Source organism: Bos indicus, chromosome 4 (assembly GCF_029378745.1).
Source record: "Bos indicus isolate NIAB-ARS_2022 breed Sahiwal x Tharparkar chromosome 4, NIAB-ARS_B.indTharparkar_mat_pri_1.0, whole genome shotgun sequence".
In the NCBI taxonomy this organism is placed as follows: Eukaryota; Metazoa; Chordata; class Mammalia; order Artiodactyla; family Bovidae; genus Bos; species Bos indicus.
In genome coordinates, this window is record NC_091763.1 from 49002836 (window position 1) to 49029570 (window position 26735).

Here is a 26735-nt window from a genome sequence, read left to right on the forward strand (position 1 = left end):
CAAAATACTGAGGAGATTCGATAGATTCCTACTCCCCACTCTCGCCCTTCTAGTGTTGATTCTTGTTTACTTCAGCATATTCCCCCCTTCACAGTTCAGACGAATGAGAAGAAAGATAAAAGAACCAAAGGGTCAGTCAAATAAGAAAGAGGGTCACCTGGGCACTTGATTTTGATTGTGAAGTAAAACACACATAAGCACAGAAAAGTTCGTATCTAAGCTTTATGAATAAATTACTGAACTGTCTATAACCACCACTCAGTGAGTACTTTCAATGAAAGACCTTCTAGAAATCCAAACCCTTATTAAATGCAAAACTGGCCACTGCTCCTTTCCTCTTCCCCACTTGGTTTGAGAGCTGTGTGCCAGACTATGGAGCTTCCGGATTCATACAACCTAGGAGTCAAGGCCAGCGCTCCTCGCAGTCACTGACCTCTTCTTCCACGCTGGGCTCTGGTCTCCTGTAACAAGCTCCCCAGGGCCTGCTCCGCCCCTGACCTCGTAGCCCACGTTAGTAATTGAGGGGCGGTGGATTTGGGTGGCTCTTGGGTGAGAGCCAGTAAGATTCTCAGCCTTCCTGTTTCGGGAAAGGGAAAGAATTAGGGAGGGGTAGAATTTTTTTTTCCCCCTGGTAGGATAGGTGGGTAAAGACCGCTGTCTGTGTGTCCCTTTTTTGGACTAAGGTGTCTCTGTTGCTCCGTAAATAAAACGTCTCACTGCCTTCTGAGAGCGCTATAAAGGCGGCGGAACGGCTGTCCCGGGGGCATTCCAGACTGGTCGTGAGTCGAAGCAGGTGAGATCGTCGCTGAAGATGCAACGCACGCCACGCCGCCCTGCCTTAACTCCTGGGGAGGCATCGCTGGTTGGGGATGGGACTAGTGGAGGTGGCGGGGGAGGGGAGTGGAGGGGGTGGGGATGGACACGCTACGGAGCTGCCCGGCAGGGGACAGTACAGTCTTTCTGAGAAGCTGAGAGCAAGAAGGACGCTAGGAAAGAGGCCGAGGTGTGGAGACACTCCACTCCCCAAAGTTCTGTCCCCGGGAAAGCGCGCCCGGCTGCTGGAATTTTCCTGCAGCGTGCGCGCAGCCTTGGGACCCGGGGAAACTGGCCTGAAGGCCCCATGTCCGGCGCGGGGGGCTGTGCTTCTCTCCCAGGGCTCTCCTGGCCCTGCGCGCTGCTTCGGGTTTAGGCAGATGCGGACGCTCACAAGGGCCCTTTACTGCCTGCCGCTCGCGCGTCGCGGGCCCCAGCCCGGGTTTGGGGAGATTTCAGGACGCGGACAGCGCCCTGGCTGCTCATCCGAGGGGAACTGGGTCTGGCTCCGGCAGCCCCCCAGCGCAGGACTCACTCTCTTAAAAGTCCGGGAGCCCCGGGCAGCAGATGTAGGCTCGGGACGGGAGGTCCTCAGGGCCTCCAACGGGCTGGAGGTGCGCGCCCAGCCGAGGCGGGCCTGGGCGGAGAGTGTGGCAGAGAGCGGATCCCTCTCTCGGGGATCAACTGCAGCAGGTGGGGCCGGGAGGCAGCTAACTAGCGGTCTTCACCTCCTCTTCTCTTCCCTCGCCCCATCTCCTCCCTGCTCGTCGCCCTCCGCCTCGCAGGTCATGGCAGCGCCCGGCGACAGGTTGGAGCCGCCGCCGCTCCCCGAGTACAGTTGCAGCTATGTGGTGTCGCGGCCGGTCTACAACGAGCTCGCCTTCCAGCAGCAGTACGAGCAGCGCCCGAAAGAGCGCAAGACGCTGAGAGAGAACCTGGCCCAGGGCTGCAGGTAGCGCCCGCGGCGGACGGGGCGAGGGGCGCAGTGAATCCCGGAATGTGGGCGCGCAGACCCGCCGGCATGCCCAGCGGCGGAGAATGGGATGCCGCTCCCGCCCTGCAGGGACGGCTTCGGTCAGGTCACGGACTCTGGCCTCCCTGGTGGGAAGGTGGCTCCATCACTCTCGGCCCGAATCGATCCTAGTCTCGGAAACTCAACTTTGGAGAGGGAAGGTTCGGGGAGCGCCGTCTCTTTGCGCTGCTCTCGAGGGCACCTGGAGTGCGCCTTGTGGTACAGCGGGTCCCTACGGTCTTCTTGTGAAGGCTAGGCTGAGGAGAGTGGGAGAACAAGGGGCTTTACTACAAAGAGGTAGTGGGTAACTCGTCACTTGACCAAGAGTCCTTGAAAGCCCTAAGCGCATCCAGGAAGAATGACACTCAGAGGCATGAAATGAAGGCGAGAACACAGGAGAGCACGCTGTGCTCCTAGTTGTCCACTGTGCAGGAAGTAGGGCTCTCCAAGAAGAACCTCCATCAGTCTCTAAACCCACTCGGGCCACCCGTAAGTAGATATCGCAAACAGAAGGAATTGTCAGCTGCTGCTAGATTTCTTTTTTCTTTTCTTAAAACATTTCAAACCGTTTAAAAAAACATTTCAAATATATTCAAAAGCAGGCACAGTAGTGCAATGAACCCTCTCCCATGTTTTTACCCATCACATGGCTTCAAGGATGATTAACTCAAAGTTAATCTTGTCTTACCACATACTTGCCCCACTCCACTTTTTTTTTTTTTTTTTGGAGCAAATTCCATATAGTGGTTCCCCCGCACTCCCGCCCCCCCGCCCCCGCTTTGGACTGTATTTATTTCAGTATCTATTTTTAGGAACTCTTAAAAAATGCAACCCACAATTTCATTATCACACACAAAAATGAAGCAATTCCTTAATATTAAAAAATTAAGTCAACAAAATTTCAAATTGTCTCATAAATACAATTTTTTAAAATAATTTATTTGAATCAAGAGTCAAATACTGTTTGAAAAACTAAAAATGTTAATTGCTCTGTCATGTCCAGCTCTTTGCAACTCCATGGACTGTAGCCCTCCAGACTCCCTCCTCTATCCATGGAATTCTCCAGGCAAAAATACTGGAGTAGCCATTCCCTTCTCCAAGGGATCTTCCCTAATCAGGGACTGAACCTGGGTCTTCTGTGTTGCAGGCAGATTCTCTAGCATCTGAGCAACCAGGGAAGCCCAAAATACATTTTTTTCTTTTACCTCTAGGTTGTTGAATTTTAAAAAGTAGGTAGTAAGGTACAACAAGATATGTATTCATCATGTTAAGAGTTTTGTAAAAACTGGCTCCAAGCTCCTATTGCCAGAATATACAGAGTTTGTTTCTTGAAAGAAAAAGAAAACACCTAGGTTGAAAGTCCAAATGTAATCTCCATTTAAAGACTCCACATTGATCAATCTGTGGCTGGACCAGAAAATGGGTTCTTGTTTGGGGATATTTTCTCAGAGGATTAAGGGGGTGGGGTGGTTAACACTTAATCCTGTGTTTTCTAGTACAGTGCATTTAAAAGGGTAAAAAGAGTTATTGGCAAAGACATGGTAAGCACTTCACTGTTAGTATTTTTTTCATGCAATTCGTATGCTTTTTTCTAAATAGTTAGAGACATTAGCAGACTTTGGTTCAAAACTTTGTGATTTGCAGTGGGTTGTGACCAAGATTGGATTGGAAATCTCCTTTTCTTGCCTTTTGACAGTTGTTCAAGAAAGAGAACCCTTCGCATGGTGAAGACTCTCCTGCCCATCTTGGACTGGCTTCCCAAATACCGGATCAAGGAATGGCTACTTAGTGATATCATTTCAGGAGTTAGTACTGGTCTAGTGGGAACACTTCAAGGTAAGATGATGGTGGTCTAGCTCCGAAGTGATGGAGAATCACAGCCTCCAGCAGCCATTCCTAACTCCCCCCTCCCTCCCATGGGTCTGTACCAAAGGCTTGCTCACCCATCATAGCCTGCATCTTTCCTCCAGAGCCTGCCCCTTAGTGGTAAGATTCCCTTCTTCCTCATCTTCCTTACACTTCTCTTCTCAGGAAACCCTGTTGCTTCTCTATCTGCTTGGCTCCAACTAGAGCCCTGTCACCTAAGCAGCTGCTTCCCAATTTTCATTGGTCACAGCTCACAGTAAGAAATCTGTATGACATCATGATATGTACACACGCATCTCAAGTTTTGTGAAATAATACTTATCCTCACTACAAGTAATACTCTCTAGTATTTTCTATTCTGTCTTATTCTGCTTAGATTTTTAAGATGATGATTGCAGTTCATCAAATTATTTACATTTCCTACATGGTCTCGACATGCCATTTGAAACTCTCCTAAAGGAAAGGGAAGGAAGTATGTTAGCCTAGACTACGTGTAAATGTTTTTTTCTGCTCTTGCCTCTCCCTCCCCGTTTTAAATTCATCCCTGTATCTTAATCTTCTGGCAGAATGTCCCAACACAGGACATTTTTTAAACTGCCTTTAAGCCTTATTTTGGAACTCCATTGCAGAGCTGGTGAATAGCATTACGGGCATTTTCCTTTGTACCCTATCCTCATCATCTTGCTTCTGCCCTCACCTCAACTTCACAAAACCTCTGGACTATGAAAACAAAAATCGACTTTACTTATTATTATTTCGTGGCATATCTAGTAGATGCCAGCCTCTAGGTATTCTCACATGAATAAGATGCACCACTTGCTTTCAAGGAGCTCATAGTCCAATGAGGAAATGGACAATGATTCAATGGAAGGACTGACTGTAGGCGTGTGGTAATATTGCTTGGGAAGGCAGTGCACACAGGGTCACTCAACCTGGCCTTAGGGGACTGAGAATGGCTTCCTGGAGGAAGAGGTGTCAGAGCTGTTTCCCTGAAGGTTAAGTCTTACTTTGCGAAGTGATGGGAAGTACGATGGTGTAGAAATGTGGGTAGAGAGATGGCTTGAAATGGACTACTTGAGAAGTTAGTAACAGTGGTTGAGCAATGTCCTGAGCCAAAATTTGCCTATAGAACTCTGAGGATTACTTAGAGCTCTTAGAACTCTGAGGATTACTCAGAGCAAGCCAGGGAGAGTCCCACAGAGAAGGAGGATGTTCTGTGGCCCCTGTGTGGAGAGCAGCCTGTGTTCCCAGTCACAGAAATGGATGGGAGAGCTGGACAGGACAGTGTGGTTCATACAGTAAGTGTGACTTACACAGTAGACTCTTAAGAACTGTGGCATGGCAACCTCCTCTGGCTTCTGGGGGATGAGAACTGTCTAATTCATGTTTAGCCAGTGGCTAGCATGATTCTGGCACCAGTAGTTGGCCCGGTAAACATTTAATGAAGAGGACTGAATAACAAATCGTCCTTATATATGAAAAATGGTATTGCAAGCTGTGTCCCGCAAGTGTTCCTAGACAAGTATCTTATACAAATTAATTTAACTTTAGTTTTGTTTAAGTATCAAACACAATGCTAAGGGCTTTGGCAAGTTATCTCTTTAATCCTCACAACAACTCTTTATAGCTCTTTTTCAATAGTCAAAAAATCTATTAAATTCTGCTCAAGGTCATGGAGCTGGTAAATGGTGGAGCTGGGATTTGAACCCAGAATCTAATTCCTAGGGTCTTAATTTATAAAGGATGCAGTTCCTCACTTTATGAGTGATACCGTTTTCCGGAAGCATGATTTCTATGAAGTTATCTTTGTATGGTGAATATCTGAGAGGTTAATGTGGTTCATTCATAAATCCATTCATCTAAGATTTGTAGGATGGGCTTCCCTCATGGTTCAGTAGGAAAAGAATCTGCCTGCAATGCAGGAGACCCGGGTTCGATTCCTGTGTTGGGAAGATCCCCTGGAGAAGGAAATGGCACCCACTCCAGTATTCTTGGCTGGAGAACCCCATGGACAGAGGAGCCTGGCTGGCTACAGTCCATGGGGTCACAGGAGTTGGATACGGGGCTTCCCTGGTGGCTCAGAAAAGCACCTGCCTGCAATGCAGGAGACCTGGGTTTGATCCCTGGGTCGAGAAGATCCCCTGGAGAAGGAAATGGCAACCCACTCCAGTATTCTTGCCTGGAAAATTCCATAGACTGAGGAGACTGGTAGGCTACAGTCCATGGGGTTGCAAAGAGTCGGACATGACTGAGCGATTTCACTAGCAACTAAACCACCACCGATATTTACAGGCCAGCCATGGGGATTCAGTGGTTTACTAACAGGCATGGATACTGACCTCATGGCACTCATTCTAAGTGGGAGACTTCAGGAATTAAATAAGCAGATAAATAGAAAAATAATTACAGGTTGTGATATCTATTGTGGTTGATCAAATAGGCTTTTAGTTCAGTCAGTTCAGTTGCTCAGTCATGTCCGACTCTTTGCGACCCCATGAATCACAGCACGCCAGGCCTCCCTGTTCATCACCAACTCCCGGAGTTCACTCAAACTCACGTCCATTGAGTCGGTGATGCCATCCAGCCATCTCATCCTCTGTTGTCCCCTTCTCCTCCCACCCTCAATCTTTCCCAGCATCAGGGTCTTTTCAAATGAGTCAGTTCTTCTCATTAGGTGGCCAAAGTACTGGAATTTCAGCTTCAGCATCAGTCCTTCCAGTGAACACCCCAGGACTGATCTTTAGGATGGACTGGTTGGATCTCCTTGCAGTCCAAGGGACTGTCAAGAGTCTTCTCCAACAACACAGTTCAAAAGCATCAATTCTTCGGCTTTAATAGGGGTTAATTTGGGGAGGGAGTGTTTGTCTTAGATAGAATGGTCAGGGAAGGCTTTTCTGAGGCGGTGAAATTTAATCAGGGTTGGGAGGATGGGAAGGAGATAGCCAGGTAAGAAGCAGTAAGCAGGGTGTACCAGGCAAAGATGCAAAGTCCCTGAGGTCAAATAGAGCATAGTATTTTCAAGGGAGGAAGAATTCCAATATGGGTGGAGGAGAGAGAGGTTTAGAGGAGTGAACAGGAGGAGATAAGGTTAGGCAGGGCCAGGATTAAAATTAGGTAAGTGAGTCCTCCAGGGACCTTCTAAATAATGTGCCCCAGGCACCTCACTTGCCTCTCCCTAGTCCTAGCCCTGAGGACAGACATTTCAGCTTGAAGCTAATCAAGTAGGAGGCAGAGCTGCACAAATCTGAAAAATATTTTGGAGCAGGAATCACAGGTAACACGTACTGATGGATAGGGACTGGCTAACAAGCAGAATTGGGATGGAAAACCAAGTGTTTCCTTTTGCATGTGCCACATTTGAGATGCCAGATATGGAGTTGGAGCTACTAGAAGCAGGACGGTCATTGGAGAGGTTTGAACTAGACATAAAAGTCAGGAAAGCATCACTCTAGAGATGATATTCAAAGGAGTGGGAATCCCTGAGACTACCTAGGCAGAAAGGTAGATGGGGAGAAGAACCAGGCTGGAGTACTTAAAGTCAGGGCAGAGGAGCAGGGGCCACAAAGAAACATGATGTTGGGCTCAGGAAGATAGAGAAAAAGAACAATCTGAAGGATGTGGGTTCCAAAACCAAGAGAGGAATTGTTTTCTGCTCTATTTTAAAGGATGGGTGGAAGAGGGGGTGTCTGTAGTGTGGAATACTCTTGGTGATGGAACACAGGCAATATTTTTAAGAAGGTTTGCCATGAAGCAGAGTAGAGAAGTGGCTCCAGAGGCATAAAAGACAATGGTAAAGTGATGGGAGGATTTATTTTTCTTATAATACAGGAGGTACTAGAACATAGATGTAACCCAGTGGGAATGACCTAGCTGATAGAAAAATCTGTGGTCCACAAGGAAGAGGAGAAATGACAAGGGACAAGTGTAGATGGGTACAAGGATAGAAGTGGGAAGGCTACTCCTTAGAGATACGTGGGATATTTCCTCCATTTTCAAAGGAGAAAAGACAGACAAGCACTGCATTGTAAAAAACCAATGGGCATCTCATGGATTCCAGGTTTTGGATGAAGTCTAAGGTTCATCTCTGAACCATGTCTAAGAAGGGGAATGGGGAATTTGAGGAAAGTAGGGGAAGTCTGAGTAGCTGTCTTGAGAAGAGGAAAAGCACACTTGCTGAGGAAATGTAATTGGATGGCCAGGCAGTGTGGCATTCCATCTGGGGCTTGCTATCATGAAATTTGCATGAAATTGGCCAGCCCAAATGTAGACGTCTTTAGTTCAGTTATTCAGCTGTTTGAATGCTGGCATGGAAAAGGGTGATGCTTGAGTTTGGCCAGACTGGAGATTTATCAGAGAAGACAGGAGAAAAAGAGAAAGAGTGAAGCAAAGAAATCCAGAGTATTTGTGAAAATTCTAGGGACAAGGAGGCAAATGAAGATGGGAGGGTGCTAAGGATAGTGGATCTGTTCATGGGTTAGAAGCCTCATGAGGACAAAAAAATGTTGCACTAAGGATTCTGGATAGGTGAGCGGAAAGGCTGCATGTCTCTAGGTGGAGAAAAGGAGGCTCAATGTTGAGATTTCAGAGCTGCAGTTTCTAGGGATGGCAAAGGCTGCGATATATCCGATGGCTGGGCTGCTAAGGGGTAGGAAAAAACTCATCAATCATGTTACTGAGAAGCCAGAAATGCTAAGGATCATGGGGTTTGTTTTGCTTTTTTCTAAGAAGTGGATTTATTTAGAGAGAAACACACTCCACAGACAGAGTGTGGTCCATCTCAGAAGGTGAGTGCTGCCATGGGATCTTTTTCACTTTTATTATTAACAAAAAATTCCCTCCAGGCAGCAAGAAATCAATGCAGCCCTTTTATTGCTGTTTTTTATTCACAGATATGGGGGGCCTGCTCTCTTACTTCCTACCTATGCCTTCTAGATGCTTCTGAATGTTTGTTAGCACCACCTTTATGGTTTGTAGCACCGTCCTACATAGGAGGAGCACCAACACAGAGATTCCATAGTTTAAATCAATGACAAATTTCTTTACAAATTATGTATAATTTCAAAATTGTTGTACCAAATTCCCTTACAATATGATTACAGTATATTTGAGTAGCAGTTGTCCTGAAATAGGATATTATGTGAAAATTGAAAAAGCCTGCATTCTCCAGGTCTGTGAGGACTGCAGAGCCAGTTTAGGAAAGTGGAAATTTGAGAAGGACTTGAAAAATGTACATAGGAAATAGGCTGTTCTCATTCCTTGCTCCTTCTTTTCTTTTCTTTTCTAATATTTTTTAATTTGGATTTTTTTTTTTTTTTTTTTGCTCCTTCTTTTCTTGTCTTCCCTTTGTGACCTCACCTTTCTACTCTATGTCCTTGAGATGATTGCTTGTTGTAATTTATATATGAAAATAATTACATCAGAATACAGACTTTTCTAGAATGCACACTCTCTAAGGGCAGAGACTTTGTTTTGTCTACTCCAGTATTCCCCTAAGCCTAGAACAGTGGCTGGCACATGAAGGGTACATAATCAATAGTTGTTGAATGAATGAATGCTTATTGTGGGAAACTAGAAAACACATTATAAGGAACATGAAAAATACCTCTTCAGAAGTCTCCTTTGATTCTGCTCTGTAGATAGTCCACTAAACCTAAATTTTAATAAATATCCTACCAGACACATAAATAAGTATCTATTTAAAAGTATAAAAAAATGTTCGAGAATGATAAACACTAGATTCAAAAGAGTGTTGCTTCCTGAGGGTGGAGGGAGGAAAAACGATGTGATTGAGAAAAAGTATATAGAAAGTTTCAACTGTACAGCAATGATCTAGTTCTTAAACTAGATGTTGGATACTTGGGTGTTTATTATATTACACTTTTTACATGTCTAAACTGTATGAAATCGTCCCACATTTTAAAATTCATACAACAAACGTGTCTACTTTAACAAAAGTAGAAGCATGCATGCTGATTACTGTTTTGTGTTGTTGTTGTTTTGGCCATGTTGCTTGGCCTGTGGGATCTCAGTGCCCTGACCAGGGATTGAATCTGGACCACAGCAGTGAACGCACTGAGTCCTAGCCACTGGACTTCCAGGGCACTCCCTGATCACTATTTTGAATTCTGCCTTTTCTTACTTATTTCTTACATGTACTGTATTGCACTGGAAAGAGGTAAATTACTATTAGTAGTAAATTATTTCTATACAGCACATCAACTTCATTTCATAGATTACAGTATATGAAATATAGTGTAGTTAACCACTTCCCTGATTTGAGACAGGGATAAATACATCATTTGGGGCACCAATTTAAGTTGTTGCCACTTTTAAAAAATTTTTAATTGGAGGATACTTGCTTTACAATGTAGTGTTGGTTTTTGTCATACAACCATGTGAATCACCCACAAGTATACATATATGCCCTCCCTCTCAAACCTCCCTGCTATCCTACCAGCCCCCTCTCCCACCCCTCCAGGTTGTCACAGAGGATGGGGATGAACTCTTTGTGTTATATAGCAACTTCCCACTAGCTATCTATTGTATATATGGTAATGTATATGTTTCAGCGCTACTTTCTCAATTTGTCCCACCCTGTCCTTCCCCTGCTGTGTCCACAAATCTGTTCTCTTTGCCTGCATCTCTATTCCTGCCCTGCAAATAGATTCATCAGCACTGTTTTTCTAGATTCCATATATATGCATTAATATACAATATTTTTCTCCCTCTGACTTACTTTACCCTCTAGGTTCACCCACCTCAATTCAACTGACTCAAATTCATTCCTTTTTATGGCTGAATAATATTCTACGGTATATATATGTACTACAACGTCTTTACTCGTTCATCTGTTGACATCTAAGCTGCTTCCATCACTTTTTAAAAAAACTGTTATACATGTAACTCTTTATCAATGACCAAAAGGTCAAAGAACTTGATGTTCTGTCATTGTGAGTGAGTGAAATGTGGGGAGGTAGAAGATATGCTGACTACCTATGAAGTATTTAAAAAAACAACCCACAGGAGAAGGAAAGTGCTATGGACTGAACGTTTGTATCCCTCCAAAATTCATCTCTTGAAGACTTAATCCCCAGTATGACAGTATTTGGAGGTCGGAGCTTTTGGGAGGTAGGGCTTCCCATGTGGTTCAGTGGTAAAAGAATCTGCCTGCAATGCAGGAGACTCTAGTTCTATCTCTGTGTCAGAAAGATACCCTGGAGAAGGAAATGGCAACCCATTCCAGTATTCTTGCATGGGAAATCCCATGGACAGAGGAGCCTGGCAGGCTACAGTCCATGGGGTTGCAGAGTTGGGCACTACTTTAGCAACTAAACACAACACACGCCTTTGGAAGGCAATCAGGTAGAGTCTTCATGGTGGGCTTAGTGACCTTAGGAAATCTGTGCCGTGTGAGGTTACAACAAGAAAGCAGCCATCTGCAAACCAGAAAAGGGTGCTTACCAGACACTGAATCTGCTGGTAGTTTGATCTTGAACTTCTTAGCTTTCAGAACTCTAAAAAATAAATGTTCACTGTTTAAGGCCCAAAACAAAACTCCCAAACCCCAACACATTGTTGCCTTCCAACCCCCATGTACAAGGGAAGGCTGAGATTCTGCATACAGCGTGACATTCATGGACCCGGAAACCCCTTGGGGAAGCCTAGCGAAGGTGTTGATCTCCTAGTGCTATGTACAAAGGTCAGATTTTTTTCTTTGTTTGGATCTAACTTCTGTTCCCCAACAAGAAAGGAGAAAGTACATATGTTCCTCATTACTCAGAGAAACACTTAATTCAGACAAAGCCAGACTACACCTTTGAATAGAACTGATCAAGTTTTTAATCAACAGCTTTTCCCCCGACTCACCTGAGTGGATGGTTGAATTACTGATCAGTTGTGTCAGTTCTTTTGAGTAGATGATTTGAATCACGTTCTGCATCCTAGCATAGCCACAGACCATGTGCAAAATAAGGAGATCACTCAAGATGAGCTGCAAATTAAAGAGACCTATGAAAAGGCTTTTCTCTGTCCAGTAGACACAAAGCTTGTTCCTGAACTTGACCATTTTGGATGTATTTTCAGGCATGGCGTATGCTCTACTAGCTGCTGTTCCTGTCGGATATGGTCTCTACTCTGCTTTTTTTCCTATCCTGACGTACTTTATTTTTGGAACATCAAGACACATCTCAGTTGGTAATTATAAGCATATACAATTCTGTTTGTTCACACTGAACGTGTTTGGGCTATATTATGTGTGTTCTGCTTCCCTATCTTTGTTACTGTTTTCTAGCAAGATAGGGCTTTCCTATTCAGTGATGCAAAGGTTTCTCCTTAGCTTTCAAAATACTATGCTATTAGGTGGCTTTACACCTAACTTTTTTTATAATGAAGAGGAGAAAATTGAAAGATGGTTAAAAAATTATAGACTACCTTCAAATCTTGCCATGTTTGACTTTTCAAAAATGTTAACACATTTGACTCTATTTAGAAAGTGTTCTAAAATGAAAAATGATAAGGGAAAAGAATCTTGAAGAGGTCTTTGAACCTGTTTTGCTAGATTAAATTAGCTTTACTAAATTATGTTCATCAAATACATATTCATTGTCTTATTAAAGAACGTAGTTATTTTAAGTCACTAATATTTGAAGACTGGGAAAATTATGCCAAAACAATTTAGAAACTAAGCTTGGCTTTCCTTCTTGGTATAGCCCCAAATAGATTTATTTCCTGATGTTCCTGAAATTTGAATTTTCTTCTGCTAGAATGTTCTAGTAAATGAATGTTTTAATGCTATTTTGCAACGTTGACATTTATACTTGAGATAAGTTTTCGCCTACATCCATCTGCTGGCTAGACATGTCTACCTGGGCAATCCTCTTGAAACAAATAGAGCCATCTACTGCTCTATCTCCAACCCTTATCCTTATCCTTAGTTGTATAATATTTCTGCCAGTGTCTGGAATATTTCCTTGTCTATAAAGGGAGATCAGGAGGAGATTAATGATTAAAAGAACTTCCTTACCTGGGAGAGTTGATTAGTACCAAATGCATGACAAGGTAAGGAACATGGAAGTTGATTTTTTTTCTCTCTGGTATTCTATACATTTAGACACTTCAGATTACTGGATTTTGGTACTGAGTCCTTCTAACTGGTAAAGCCTTCCATGATCAAAGGATAGGATCCTCATCATCATAGATACAAATATCAGTAGTGATAGAGCAGCTGCTGAAAGAAACGTACTTTTTGAAATGTAGAAGCCTACAGAGTGATATTTGATATGAAAAAATAATTTGTCTTGGAAAAAGAAAAAGAGAAAGTCTACACTACCTTTGCTATTTTTTGTTTGTTTTTTACTTTAGCTATTTCTTTAACCAAATTTTGACCTTGTGATATTGATCAAGGTCCTCAGCTCCACAGAGATCAGGACACTGGATGCTCTAGGAAATAAACTTACATGGAATAAAAATAAGATGGAACAAGTAAGGATTCAGCTAATATGCCATTTCTGCCGGGAAACCTTTCTTGACAACTCCCCGCTCCATCCCCTTGTTCCTACCCATACACAAGGAGATCACACACAGTTTAGACAGCCTTCCTGTGTAATGCAAAGTGTCTGAGAGCTGTAGTATAGTGACCCACCTGCACATCTCTCTTGCTCATTACTGGGTCATGAATGCCTTGAAACATCTGCTTTTTAGCTTCTTTTGTGAACAAACAGTATTTTCCCAATCACAGCTAATTACTTCAGATGCATCTTTAATCCTGTGTAGACATGTTGAACCTAAGCATTTGCAATTAATAATAAATATTGTTTTTTAGTTTTTTTAATTGAAGTATAGTTGATTTACAAGTGATTAACAATTATTAATTGATAATGACTTTTTTCCCCCAGGACCTTTCCCAGTGGTCAGTTTAATGGTGGGATCTGTTGTTCTGAGCATGGCCCCCGACGAACACTTTCTTGTATCTAGCAGTAATGGAACTGCACTGAATACCACCATAATAGACTTTGCAGCTAGAGATGCAGCAAGAGTATTGATTGCGAGCACCCTTACTCTTTTGGTTGGAATCATACAGGTAATGGGCTTACAAGCGATATAGAGGTTGGCAGGATTTGTATCTGAAAGAACTGTTAAGCACGTGGACTTAAAGACTCATTTAAAAGCAAAACAAATCAATTTAAGACTCTCAAAGCTATTTTTTAAGTTATACTGTTTTAGGTCAGATGCTAAAATAGCAAGCCTCCACTTATTAAGGCTCACTTAATCATCAAAGTCAGAGACAGAAAAAACAAGACAGAGGAACATGTGTGATTAGAATGAAAATAGGAGAAGGGAGCTGTGCCAGGACCCATAAAGAGACAAAAAATATTCTGGTCACTGGAGCCATGAAACCTACAAGTCACAGGAAGAAAACCTACATGAATTTTTATTATATATCTAGAAGTACTTTCATACTACACATGTTTTTCAAATTTTAGAATGGTGGATGGGAGAGGTAGGGCCAGAGTTTTAGTTGGTATTAAGTTTTAATTCATGAATAGTTCAAAAGTGTTGGTCCTTCTCCCAGGCAAGCATTTAATTTTTCCTTCCTTCTTGTTCTAGTTGATATTTGGAGGTTTGCAGATTGGATTCATAGTGAGGTATCTGGCAGATCCTTTGGTTGGTGGATTCACAACAGCTGCTGCCTTCCAAGTGTTGGTCTCACAGCTAAAGATTGTCCTCAATGTTTCAACCAAAAACTATAATGGAATTCTCTCCATCATCTATGTAAGTGTTGCTTGCCTCCAGGGATGGCTCACTTTTCCTGTTGAACCTGAGTCTGGAGAGTATAAGCTCCTCCATGTCATGCTTTGGGAGCCATTGACAACATTCTTCTCTGAAAGAAGTAGTAGCACCAGGAGTCACATTGAAGAAGGCAGAGTTTGCAAATCATTGTTTTCAGTGGGTCAGTATGGTTTCAGAAGTGTCATCAATCTTCAAAATATTAATAAAAGCAAAGTTTTATACTGAAGACTGGTTTGGGAGGCAGCACACTTGAGTTCCATTCTCAACCTTGCCTCTGACAAGCTAAGTGACTTTGGACACAGGGTGTAGGATAGTGGCTGAAAACTCAGTTTCGATGACCAAGATTCACATATATCCTGACTCTATTATTTATTATTTGCTCTATTGCATGAGCAAATTGATATGCCTCTGCTTCCTTCCCTGCAAAATGGAGTTGGTAATAATATCTACAAATTAAGTTAAATAAGGCTGTATGAGAAGCCCATGGCCTAGGGGCTGATGAGTAACAAAGTACTCAAAAAAAGAGTGTTATTTTGAGGGGCTTTTCTGGCGGGCCATAGGTTAAGACTCTGCTTATACTGCAGGGGAGGTGGGTACAATCTCTGGGAACTAAGCTGAAATTACTTATTATTTCACATCTCAAGACTTATTTTCTTTTTTATTTATAAAGTGAAATGATTGGAGATGTATCTCTAAAGCCTTTTTTAACTCTGAGAGTCCATAAAATGCATAATGTAAATGTCCCAGCAATTATAGATGAAAAGGAACGTTAGATTCGGAGATGATTCAACATGCAAAAGAGATGCAAAAGAAGGATGTATTTCACACTAATTAGATTTGAAAAAGTTCTTGGATCTAAATATGTGTTCTATATAGAGCATATTATCGATGCTTGAAAAGTGGTGATAATAGTAACATGATGTCACTCTAGCTTGGGGAGAATGATACCAAATACAATGTGCTAGGATTAAGAATGGAGTCCTTTAATGACCCGTGTATTCTAATGACCTTTAATTTCTTTTAAAATGAGGTAAGGCTGTGCATACCTATCTAAAAATTAGTGAGTTGGTCAAGGGTTTGCTGAAGTTTGCAGCATTGCCGTAGTTCCATTAAACATTAGCATTACTTTATCTATTCAACAAATATACCAAGTGTCTATTATGAGCCAGATACCATGCTGAGCAGTGGCACTAGATGCATACTTGCTCAACAGCTCAGTTATCCCTGACCCTTTGTAACCCTTTCAACTGTAGCTCACCAGGCTCCTCACTCAGTCCATGGGATTTCCTAGGCAAGAATACTGGAGTGGGTTGCCATTTCTTCCTCCAGAGGATCTCCTGTGTCTCCTGCGTTGCAGGTGGATTCTTTACCTGCTGAGCCATTGGAGAAGCCCAGGACTAGGTAGAGGAGGCAGTTTAACATAGTGATCAAGACTATGAACTTTGGAGTCTTGGTTCTACCACTTATGATCCTATGATTAAATATGATGTGATTCTGGGCATGTCATATTTGACTTCTTTTTCCCTACCAAGTCCTAGGTTTGCTTTGAGATCATCTGATTGCCTTTTTCTGACAGGTTCTCTCATTTTTGCAGTCTCTACACACTGTGGTTATTGTTGTTGTTTGTTTTTTGCTTTCTTATTTTCTCTATCAACTGTTCATTCATTTATCCCTTTATTATCATCCATTCATCTTTTCAATAAGTTATTTATTGAAACCTGCCATGTGCCAGGGGCTTTTCACTCCTTTACAAACCCACTGACTCCTGAATCTACCAAGATACCCCTGACTGAGTGTGCTCACCTCCCTGTATGAACATTGCTAGGCCTGCATCCTCACAGATAACAGGAGGCCCAGCCTGATAGGTAATCTGGGTCCTTGGTCACTGTTGGACTTCTGAAGATGGGGGAAATGAAATTTCACAGTTTTTCTGGTCTCTTAGGACATGTTTAAGATAAAGCTTACTGCAAATAACTCCACTTTCAACAGAGACCAAAGTAAACTAGGAAATGCTAGATAGAACAAGGTCAAAAATATTAAGCTATTATGTGCCTTATGTTGTGTTGAACATTATTCTTGAAGCCTCAGGTTAGAATGTGTTAGAGAATTCTGCAAGCCATTCCTCACAGGTCAGCCAAGTTGGATAAAGATACTTCAGTCATCCTTGTGTGAGGGTGAATATAAGCTTGCTTTTCTGAAAAAAGAAGAAACAGCAGGTCTGGAAATAATTGCATAAGGGTTGAATGAGCCGCTCAGTACCTGAACAGAGAATTCTGCTTATGATATTACCAGTTGTGATTATTCATGAAAGAATCCTTCAACAAATGCAGGGCATTTGTGGATTCCTCCAGGAAAGACTGTAAGGTTGTTGTAAGATGGATTTCCCTGGAACGGAGTTAACATCCCTTTTGTTATAAACTTGTGCTTTGGATCATCTGCCTGCTCCTCTTTCAAAAAAAAAGAAAAAGGAAATAATGAATATAAATAATTGGAGGAGGAAACAATGGAAAAGAAAGAAAAATAGAAACTTCAGTTTACAAATGCCAGAGATGGCTGGGTATAAGATGCAAAAGGGAGGGATGTCCCTAGTGATCCAGTGGTTAAGATTCCATGTCCCCAGTTCAGAGGGCACAGGTTCTATCCCTGGTTGGGAAACTAAGATCCCACATGCTGTGTGGCCAAAAAAAAAAAAAAAAAAGATAGAGGCTACAGAAAGAAAATGACAAGGTGTTGGCAGAGTTCAGAATTAGTGATACTCAAGCTACCGTGTACCTACTCAATTATGTAAGTAAATCATGCAGTCCATTTCAAACTGGATATGTTTTCCTACCATTCACTCTGAGTGGTCTGTCTTGATAGACAAGGGAAGTCTTTCTGCTTGCTGACTAAATTGGCTCTGTGTCCCCATTTCCTCCCTAACAAGAAGGAAGACCACATTGAAAAGTTCTGCCCAGATGGTGAGAGTTTTGAAAGCTACCCCCAAGCTTGATCAGATTCGTTACTTAGAACCTATTTCCGTATGTAAAAATGAAGCCATTATAAAACAAAAGTAACACTTTAAGGGTTGATCTTATATATGCACAGAAGTTCTGGTAGGAGGAAATTCCTGACAGCAAGGGGTTTGTTATATTCATAGAGACAAGATGAATTAAAATAAATTTGGCACCAAAAGTTAACTAATGAATTTCCTCATATGTAATACAGGTATAATTTTTAACTTATGGCTTCATACACCCAGTAGGAAGAAATTCTTTAAATGAAATGGCTCTAAAATTTTCCAAGCATAGTAGGAAATATAATAAAATATTACCCATTTCTGAAAAGTTTTATTATCTTGATTTGCCTGGTCAGAATACTAGGCTGAAATATGGAATCATAAGTGTATCCATATTTTAGTTAGTATTTTAATTTAATTTATTAAACTATTAATAAGTTAGAATTAGTTTTCAGTGCTTTCTTAAGTCTCATTTCTGTATCTTGGAATATTAATACAATCTGACTACTTCAGTTTATATGGGTGAGTTTTATTTCCACATATATTAAGCTTTCTTTTGTATAACTTTTCATAAGAGATTCTGAATAAATATTCAATATAGGCAACTGATATATTCATAAGCCTTGTTTGATGTAATTGTGTAATGTAAACTGATTTTGGTTTTTGCAACTCACATTACATTTATTTTATTTTTTTCATATTACATTTTTAATACAGTCACAGATGCTTTTTATTCAAAGGTCTAAGTGAGACCCATAGATTTCATGAAAATCCTATAGTGATCATTTTTGTAAGGTGAAAATTTTTAGGGTTGGGATAGTTGTTCATATTGTTCTTAAGTTTGAATTTTTCCATCTTGCGTTGAAAGTAAACCTTTATTGTGTAGACAGTTAATTGAAGTATTATGTTTAGCTCATGAATTAATGAGGGTCATCATCAAGAAATTTGATTATATAAAGAACTGGATAGCAATACCTTCAAGACTCCGAGTTATTTAGGGCTGTAGTACACAGCCCTAAGTGTGCTAAGTTGCTTCAGTCGTGTCTGACTCTTTTTGACCTGATGGACGATAGCCGGCCAGGCTCCTCTGTCCATGGGATTCTCCAGGCAAGAATACTGGAGTGGGTGGCCATTTCCTCCTCCAGTGGATCTTCCTGACCAGGGAATTGAACCCACGTCTCTTACGTCTCCTGCATTGGCAGGCGGTTCTTTACTACTAGCAATGGGAAGCCTGCACTGCTATGGTAGATGCCTTAAATTCTTGAGTTGTTGTGTCTGCTTGTATAGTTTCTGATTTGTTTTCTTTTTCACCTTGCTATCACTGGCTTCATCTTGTTACTATCAATGTATATGCCTCTAGCAATTATACTGCCTCTGGAAAGTGTTCAAAGTAAACATGCTAGTATTGGGTTTAAAGCAAGGACAAAAATACTGGGTGAAAATCCAAGAGGCTTCCCACAAGTCAGATTCTTGAACTCTAGTTCAAGCACTTGGTGGAATGTATTTTGCTTACACAATGGCTTCTCCTCTCATCCCTTACTCTTGAAAGTTTTCCAAAGAATGCGGTTGCTGGCAAGATGACTCCTACATTACTTGGTGATCACTATACATAACTGTTACCAGATTGTTGTTATAATTATTTGAAGCAATATTTTATCTTCATATGAAATACATATCTATAAAAGGACTCATTCAAAGGAAAGTAACCTTCACTGGGAGTTTACTTGTCTGGAAGAACCTTCTAAAATCATGCCTTCTATGGAAGTTCCTATAACAATGGTATTAGTATTCTCTCTTGAGAGTCTTCCTTACTAATCTCCCTTGAGTCCCAGAAACCTCCTATTTACAAAATAAACTAGTTTTTCTTGAATTGGATTTATGTCCACTTGGAAAGAGTTCAGTTCAGTTCAGTTGCTCAGTCATGTCCAACTCTTTGCAACCCCATGGACTGCAGCATGGCAGGCCTCCCTGTCCATCTCCAACTCCCGGAGTCCACCCAAACTCATGTCCATGGAGTCAGTGATACCATCCAGCCATCCCATCCTCTGTTGTCCCCTTCTCCTCCTTCCCTCAATCTTTCCCAGCATCAGGGTCTTTTCAAATGAGTCAATTATTCTCATCAGGTAGCCAAAGTATTGGAGTTTCAGCTTCAACATGGGTCCTTCCAATGAACACCCAGGACTGATCTCCTTTAGGATGGACTTATTGGATCTCCTTGCAGTCCAAGGGACTCTCAAGAGTCTGTACTCAGCTTTCTTTATAGTCCAACTCTCACATCCATACATGACTACTGGAAAAACCATAGCCTTGACTAGATGGACCTTTGTTGACAAAGTAAAGTCTCTGCTTTTTAATATGCTGTCTAGGTTGGGCATAACTTTCCTTCCAAGGAGCAAGTGTCTTTTAATTTCATGGCTGCAATCACCATCTGCAGTGATTTTGGAGCTCCAAAAAGTAAAGTCAGCCACTGTTTCCCCATCTATTTGCCATGAAGTGATGGGACCAGATGCCATGATCTTAGTTTTCTGAATGTTGGGCTTTAAGACAACTTTTTCACTCTCCTTTTTCACTTTCATCAAGAGGCTCTTTAGTTCCTCTTCACTTTCTGCCATAAGGGTGCTATCATCTGCATATCTGACTTTATTGGTATTTCTCCCAGCAATCTTGGTTCCAGCTTGTGCTTCTTCCAGCCCAGCGTTTCTCATGATGTACTCTGCATATAAGTTAAATAAGCACTGTTACAGCCTTGATGTACTCCTTTCCAAATTTGGAACCAGTCTGTTGTTCCATGTCCAGTTCTAACTGTTGCTTCCTGACCTGCATACAAATTTCTCAAGAGGCAGGTCAGGTGGTCTGGTATTCCCATCTCTTGAAGAATTATCCACAGTTTATTGTGATCCACACAGTCAAAGGCTTTGGCATAGTCAATAAAGCAGAAATAGATGTTTTTCTGGAACTCTCTTGCTTTTTTTTTTTGAAAGAGTTAGTTTTATTTAAATGATCATAGTTCAAGTTTGAACTAAGTACCAAATTAATTTCCAAAAATTTCTACTTGACCTATATATCAATTCAATAGCTTTTCTTTGCCATAAAGAATGGATGAATCCATATGTATCTACATATGAAGAATTTTAGGAATTTTTATTAACATCTGTATCATTCATGTTTAGTGAAAGTTTAACCTAAAATATTGGTTAACCAGGACTTTTGATTTCTGTTTTTAATCTCAATAATACATATCAACATGATGAAAATTAGGTCACTTAGTAGCACCTGTAAAGCTACTTAAGGTATAAAATTTCAAAGCTTTTCTGCAAGCAAAAGACAGTATATGATGATATACTTTCTTTTAAAAGATATCATTTTTATTGTAAAAAATACAGATAAGCTAAAATAAGAAAGCAGAAATCACCCATACTTTTGCCACTCCAAGTTAACCATCATTACCAACTTGGTATTTACATTGCAAGGGTTGGAAGTTAATGGTGTCTGTATTAACAAACACAAATTAAAATTTTTTTAATTTTACATGAAATTCTTAAGTGCTCTTTGATTATGATGTGATTTTTAATACAGGAGGTATATGAAATTATTTTTTTTTACAGACACTGATTGAGATTTTTCAAAATATTAGTAACACTAATCTTGCTGATTTCATTGCTGGATTACTCACCATTATCATCTGTATGGCAGTTAAGGAATTAAATGATCGATTTAAACACAAAATCCCAGTCCCTATTCCTATAGAGGTGATTGTGGTAAGTAGAATGTATAATTAGAAAATTCAGCATTAATTAGCTTTGTAAGAAAGGAACTGTTCAAACAAATGAACTTTTTTAAAACCTTTTTTGTTTTATTTCAGACAATAGCAGCTACTGCCATTTCGTATGGAGTTGACCTGGAAAAAAAGTATAATGCTGGCATTGTTAAATCCATCCCAAGTGGGTGAGTATGGAGTTCCTCTTAGGCATTAATAATACATTGTCAGTACCTCCTATTTAAATGAAACAAGCTTCATTTCACTGGTGATCCTTCAATAGTCTCATGTGTATGATCTTAAAGAAATATCCCATTTGTGCAAACTATCAGGTAAAGATCAAGTCATTTGTTTAAAAGCAGCACTATATGCTCTCTCTTTTTCTTTACATTCTTAAAACATGGCAGGACATGCACGGTTAACTCCAGACTCCTGATTTAAACTCACATATACAATTACAGTATAAGCAGAATCATGGTGTGTAACGCTTATTGTACTGAGAACAATCTGCTTAAAGAAAAAGGGAGATCTGGCCTAAATTCTCTTCCATATAATCAGCTTAGGATAATAATTATATCATTTGTTCCTATAAATAAAGTGCATGATCTTTTGGTTTGATATTTTGATAGTCTGGTGAATTAAAAGAGTAAGGAACTAAGAGTCTTTGTCCTCTGTCATCATCCATTTCTGTGGCCCTGGGGCAGAGGGGGGTTCTCCTATAGTGTAAGTGTTAGCTGTTCAGTTGTGTCTGACTCTTTGTGACCCCGTGATTGTAGTCCACCAGGCTCCTCTGTCCATAGAGGTCTCCAGGCAAGAATACTGGAATGGGTTGCCATTCCCTTCTCCAGGAGATCTTCCTGATCTGGGGATCAAACCCAGGCCTCCTCCACTGCAGGCTGATTCTTTACCATCTGAGCCAGCAACACAAAGATAATAACAAACCACTGAAATCTCAGCTTCAGCTTCTTGTAAAACACCAGTGAGATCCTTCATAAAGTGCAGAGTGGACCAAGGGCCCTACATCATAATTTGATCATATGACAGTGAAAAAGAAACGCAAATGTTTATTAGATTTGTAACATTAACTTACAGCATTCATGACTAGACTTGCTATTAGATGACAAGTAAGTACCGGTTTCCCTTCCATTGAATAGTAGCTGAGGGACCTATAACACTCTGTGTTTTTCATGCTCTTAATTGAAATTCCTCAGCCCAGCCCAGCCCCGGGGCTTATTCCACGGGGAACTGCTGCCATGACATTAGATTAATTGTATGATTTCTTCTAATCTATTTAAAAAAAAGAAAGAAAAGTTACAACTGGCTACATGGGGCTTAATTTATGTATCATCCATTCCAGTGTTTCACAAATTCACTTTTTTCTATGAATCACAGGAGGTCTTGTTAACACAAATTCCTTCCTGGTTCTCATCCTGAACCTAATTAATATTTTTCAAAGGGGCTTCATATGATTCTAATGATTAGGTAAGTTTGGGAAACTTTACGTTAGAGGATCAACATTTTGATAGTGAATCCTAATGCTGGTATAAATTTAGTAATAAAAAGATGCAGTGTGGCTCCTTGAGTTCCAGTGTTTTCACCCTAACAACTAGATTATTTGAGTAGTTACAAGCAGCTATATTAAAAATATATTTTATAGATCCACGTTGTCAGGTTTCCTAAGGTGTAACTCTTAGAGGAGGTCCATGGCAAATGCCCTGTCCCCTAAGTCCAGGTCCTATTACTAGATTTTGGGCACTCCTTTTTGCTGCCACAAGTGATCCTTTCTGGCCCTATCAAGAGATTTCCTGGATACTCTCCTGCTGAAAATGGATCTCAAGCCTCTTACTGTTGCGTTAGTCAAGTTGAATGCTCTGACAGACCACCTGTTATGATTGGTCGGTCTGCCTCACCTGCCTGGCCCCCGGGATATATATATATATATAAGCTCTTCCACAAGGGTAATGATCTCACTTGTCTTGTTCAGCTTTTTGATACCCCAGAAATAAGTATAACAACATTAACAAAAACTGAAAAAGAAAGCATGATGTGGAGAGATTGGAAAAGGTCAAGGAAAGGAGCGTGAGATGAGAAGGGTGAAATAAAGAGGAACAAAAGAGTGATTGTGGAACTTAACCTTCCAGTGGTTAAGAACCCTCACTTTCAATGCAGGGGCATGGGTGCTGTGCCTGGTCAGGAAACTAAGATGCCACATGCTGTGTGGCGCAACCAAAACAAAACAAAATATAGATTGTGCGTGCCCACCTCTTCATCTCCTCCCCATGTCAATCCCCCAAGAAGGGAGTAAAAGCACAGCCATTACTGGCAGTTTTCTTTAATCCCATTGAAAGTCAATGCCATATGTCAATATTGCTCAGTGTCCAATGACACCGTCCCCCAAACCATAACCACTTGCCCTACTCCCCTACTGCCTTTCTTGGCCAAATATACAATTTCTCCAAGTGTGGTCAGCTTCTGAGCATCCCACTGGGATTCACCCAAACCAGGGCCCCCTATTCTCCCACTAACTCTTTTTCTTAACCAGCAGGCTCTAAGAGGGCAAATCAGATCTGGCTACTCAGGAAATCATCTAATATCTAACATTCACACTCAGACCTACTAAGTACTTCACTCTTCTGGGCCTCAGTTCCCTAATCAACAAAAAGAGAAAGGTAGATTAAACAATTTCTAGGATATTAGATTTAGGATAATACTTTGGATAATATTAAGATATTAGCAGGTTCTAGATTTCTATGGCTTTCTATAAGAACCTTATTTCTACATTACCACTTCCAACTATAGGGGAAAAAGTGTAGTTTCCTATGAAAGGAGCTTCAGGTGTTAGGTAGGTCAGGGAGATTATTATTTTTTTTTTTTTCGGCCAGAGAACTGGCCATACAGATAATCATCAAGATGCGGCATAAGAAAGGAATCCTCTCTGATTTTCATACTTGGGGATGATTGCATACTTATAAACTTGTAAATTTATTTCTTTATATGGTTGGTGAGTAGCTTTGGTTTTGTCAAATAGTAAGTGTTTGATCCCACAACTATAGTGACTATGGAGCATTCTGATAACCATATACATTTAATCTTTTGGGGGTACTCAAGAAGATTTTCAGTATCATGGCTCTTCAATAAGGATTTTCCACTTCTCTGTTTCAGCATCTTACATTCTTTGTCTCTGTAACAGACCTGACCCACTTCTTATACAGGGTAAATCTCATTTAACGGCCAGGATATCATTTAAAGATATCCTAGATATCAAAGACCTTTGATATTAAAGACATCAAAGACCTCTAAGATGAAATTGTAAGGAGAAACACTAATGTGTGAGATGGTGCAGCATAGGATTATATGGTATTAAAAAATCAGTAATGACAGGTTTCTTCTTGTCAGAGTGTAGATAAGGCAGCACCTAGTCTCTCAAATAGGGAACAAAGGAATCAGCCAGTGAGATAGCACCTACTTCTGACTGAACATTGTAAAAGCAGGTGCTACCACTTATCCATCTTATGTACCTCTTGTTCTCTTGGGTTAAATTCTTTCATGTCTGGGTTGATGTAGATCAACCCAACCCACGGCTGGGTTGACGTAGCATTTGGTGAGGTGGGGGAAGAGCATTGTAGTCAAATAGTCACAGCATTTTTCATTTAAAAACTAGGTTTTTGCCTCCGGCAATGCCATCTGTGAGTCTGTTTTCTGAGATGCTGACTGCATCGTTTTCCATCTCTGTGGTCGCTTACGCCATTGCAGTGTCTGTAGGAAAAGTGTACGCCATCAGGCATGATTACACCATCGATGGGAACCAGGTATGGTCACCCTTTTGCTGAACTGGTTTGTAGGACTGCAAATAAGAAGAAAATATGGGAAAGAATTTGTTGTCTGTTAAAGAAGGGATTGGTTTCTCCCAACCATCTTTACTGAGTTGGTTTCTCTCCTGCGTGTGCTAATTTGAAGTTATTTTGAAACATGCATGCTGTATCACTTCATTTTTAAAATATATTTTGTTGTTTATATATCCATATTTTATTATATATCTGGAAGATAAGAATGTAAAAAAAAACATAAGCATGATACACCATTATATTTTTAGAAATACTAGCTATAATTCCATAATATCATCTAATATCCAGTCAGTTTTTAGGTAGATAACCACAATATCATTATCACAACTAAAAAAATGAATAATAATTCTTTAATAACATCAACTATCTAGCCAGTTTTTAGGTTGTCTTGGACGGAGGAGCCTGGTGGGCCACAGTCCATGGGGTCGCAAAGAGTCGGACAGGACTAAGCAACTTCACTTTCACTTTTCACTTTCATGCATTGGAGAAGGAAATGGTAACCCACTCCAGAGTTCTTGCCTGGAGAATCCCAGGGAAGGCGGAGCCTCGTGGGCTGCCCTCTATGGGGTCGCACAGAGTCGGACACGACTGAAGCGACTTAGCAGCAGCAGTAGCAGCAAGTTTTTTGAACAGTTGATTTGTTTGGCTAGGTATCCAAAAAAGCTCCATGTGTTATATTAGCTAGATACATCTCTTTTTTTATTTTACATTTTTAAAAGATTTATTTTTTTAATTGCAGTATAGTTGATGTCCTATATTATATAAGTTTCAGGTGTGCAACATAGCAATTCACAAGCTTTAAAGGTTATACTCCATTTATGGTTCTTAGAAAATAATTGGCTATATTCCCTGTGCATCACTTTACCTTTTAAGAAAAAAGTCAAAGTAATCCTAATTTTTAAAAAGTTAATTCATAAAAGTTAATTTAAAAAGTTAGATCATAACATTTAAGCTTAACATATTAGGAGCAAGTTGGAATAAGAATTCTTCATGTAATCTAGTAATTAAAAAATTTTTTTTTCTTGGTAATTTTTTTAAAGGCAGCTATAATATGGCAAAAGATTGCCACAAACATCAATGATAATAGTTGTGACCACTTTAAACTGAGGTAGTTCATTGTGCAATTAATTACAGGTTTCCCCATATCCAAAAGTAGAGAGTTCCTATGAAAATCTTGAGCTGAAATGGCAGTCAAGTGAAGAAGCAGTTACCTTAAGACACATCTTGCAAACAGATGCACAAAATACACTGAGGTGAACAGGTGCTCACACAGTTCAGAGCAATGGTGGCTCCGTGCTGAGATGCTGAGTGTAGCTTCCCAGGAAGGAGCTTGGTGCTGCCACTCTCTCTGCTTGGGGAGCATGCTGCCTTTATAAGGGGTTGCTGCAAAAACAAACTTTTCGCCCTTTTTCATAATAGCAAAAATTCTCTTGAGATTTCTTTGAGTTAGCAAAAACAAGTAACTAACTTAAATAGATCTTTTATAAAAGCCAAGTGTAAACCAAACTTTTGAAAAGCAGGGGATACCAGTAACAGATACAAGATGGGTTTTGTATCTGATCCATTCCAGCGTGATCCATTACCACGCTGATTTTCCACTGCTTGCGAATCTGCAAGTCTTGTTTGTGTCCATAAACACAGCATAGCAATTACAGCAAT

At 40.7% G+C, this 26735-nt stretch overlaps 1 protein-coding gene across 1 annotated transcript in view; it reads left to right on the forward strand.

Moving 5' to 3' along the window:
- Positions 1–1286: 1286 nt before the first annotated feature.
- SLC26A4 (solute carrier family 26 member 4) overlaps positions 1287–26735 on the forward strand; it is a 60554-nt gene continuing 35105 nt past the window's right edge. Inside the window, exons 1-8 of the mRNA XM_019959564.2 lie at positions 1287–1765; positions 3522–3661; positions 11774–11884; positions 13585–13769; positions 14297–14461; positions 21080–21232; positions 21337–21419; positions 24893–25040. Coding sequence (XP_019815123.1) covers positions 1602–1765; positions 3522–3661; positions 11774–11884; positions 13585–13769; positions 14297–14461; positions 21080–21232; positions 21337–21419; positions 24893–25040 — 1149 coding nt within the window. The 5' untranslated portion in view covers positions 1287–1601. The remainder of the gene's footprint in view (positions 1766–3521; positions 3662–11773; positions 11885–13584; positions 13770–14296; positions 14462–21079; positions 21233–21336; positions 21420–24892; positions 25041–26735) is intronic.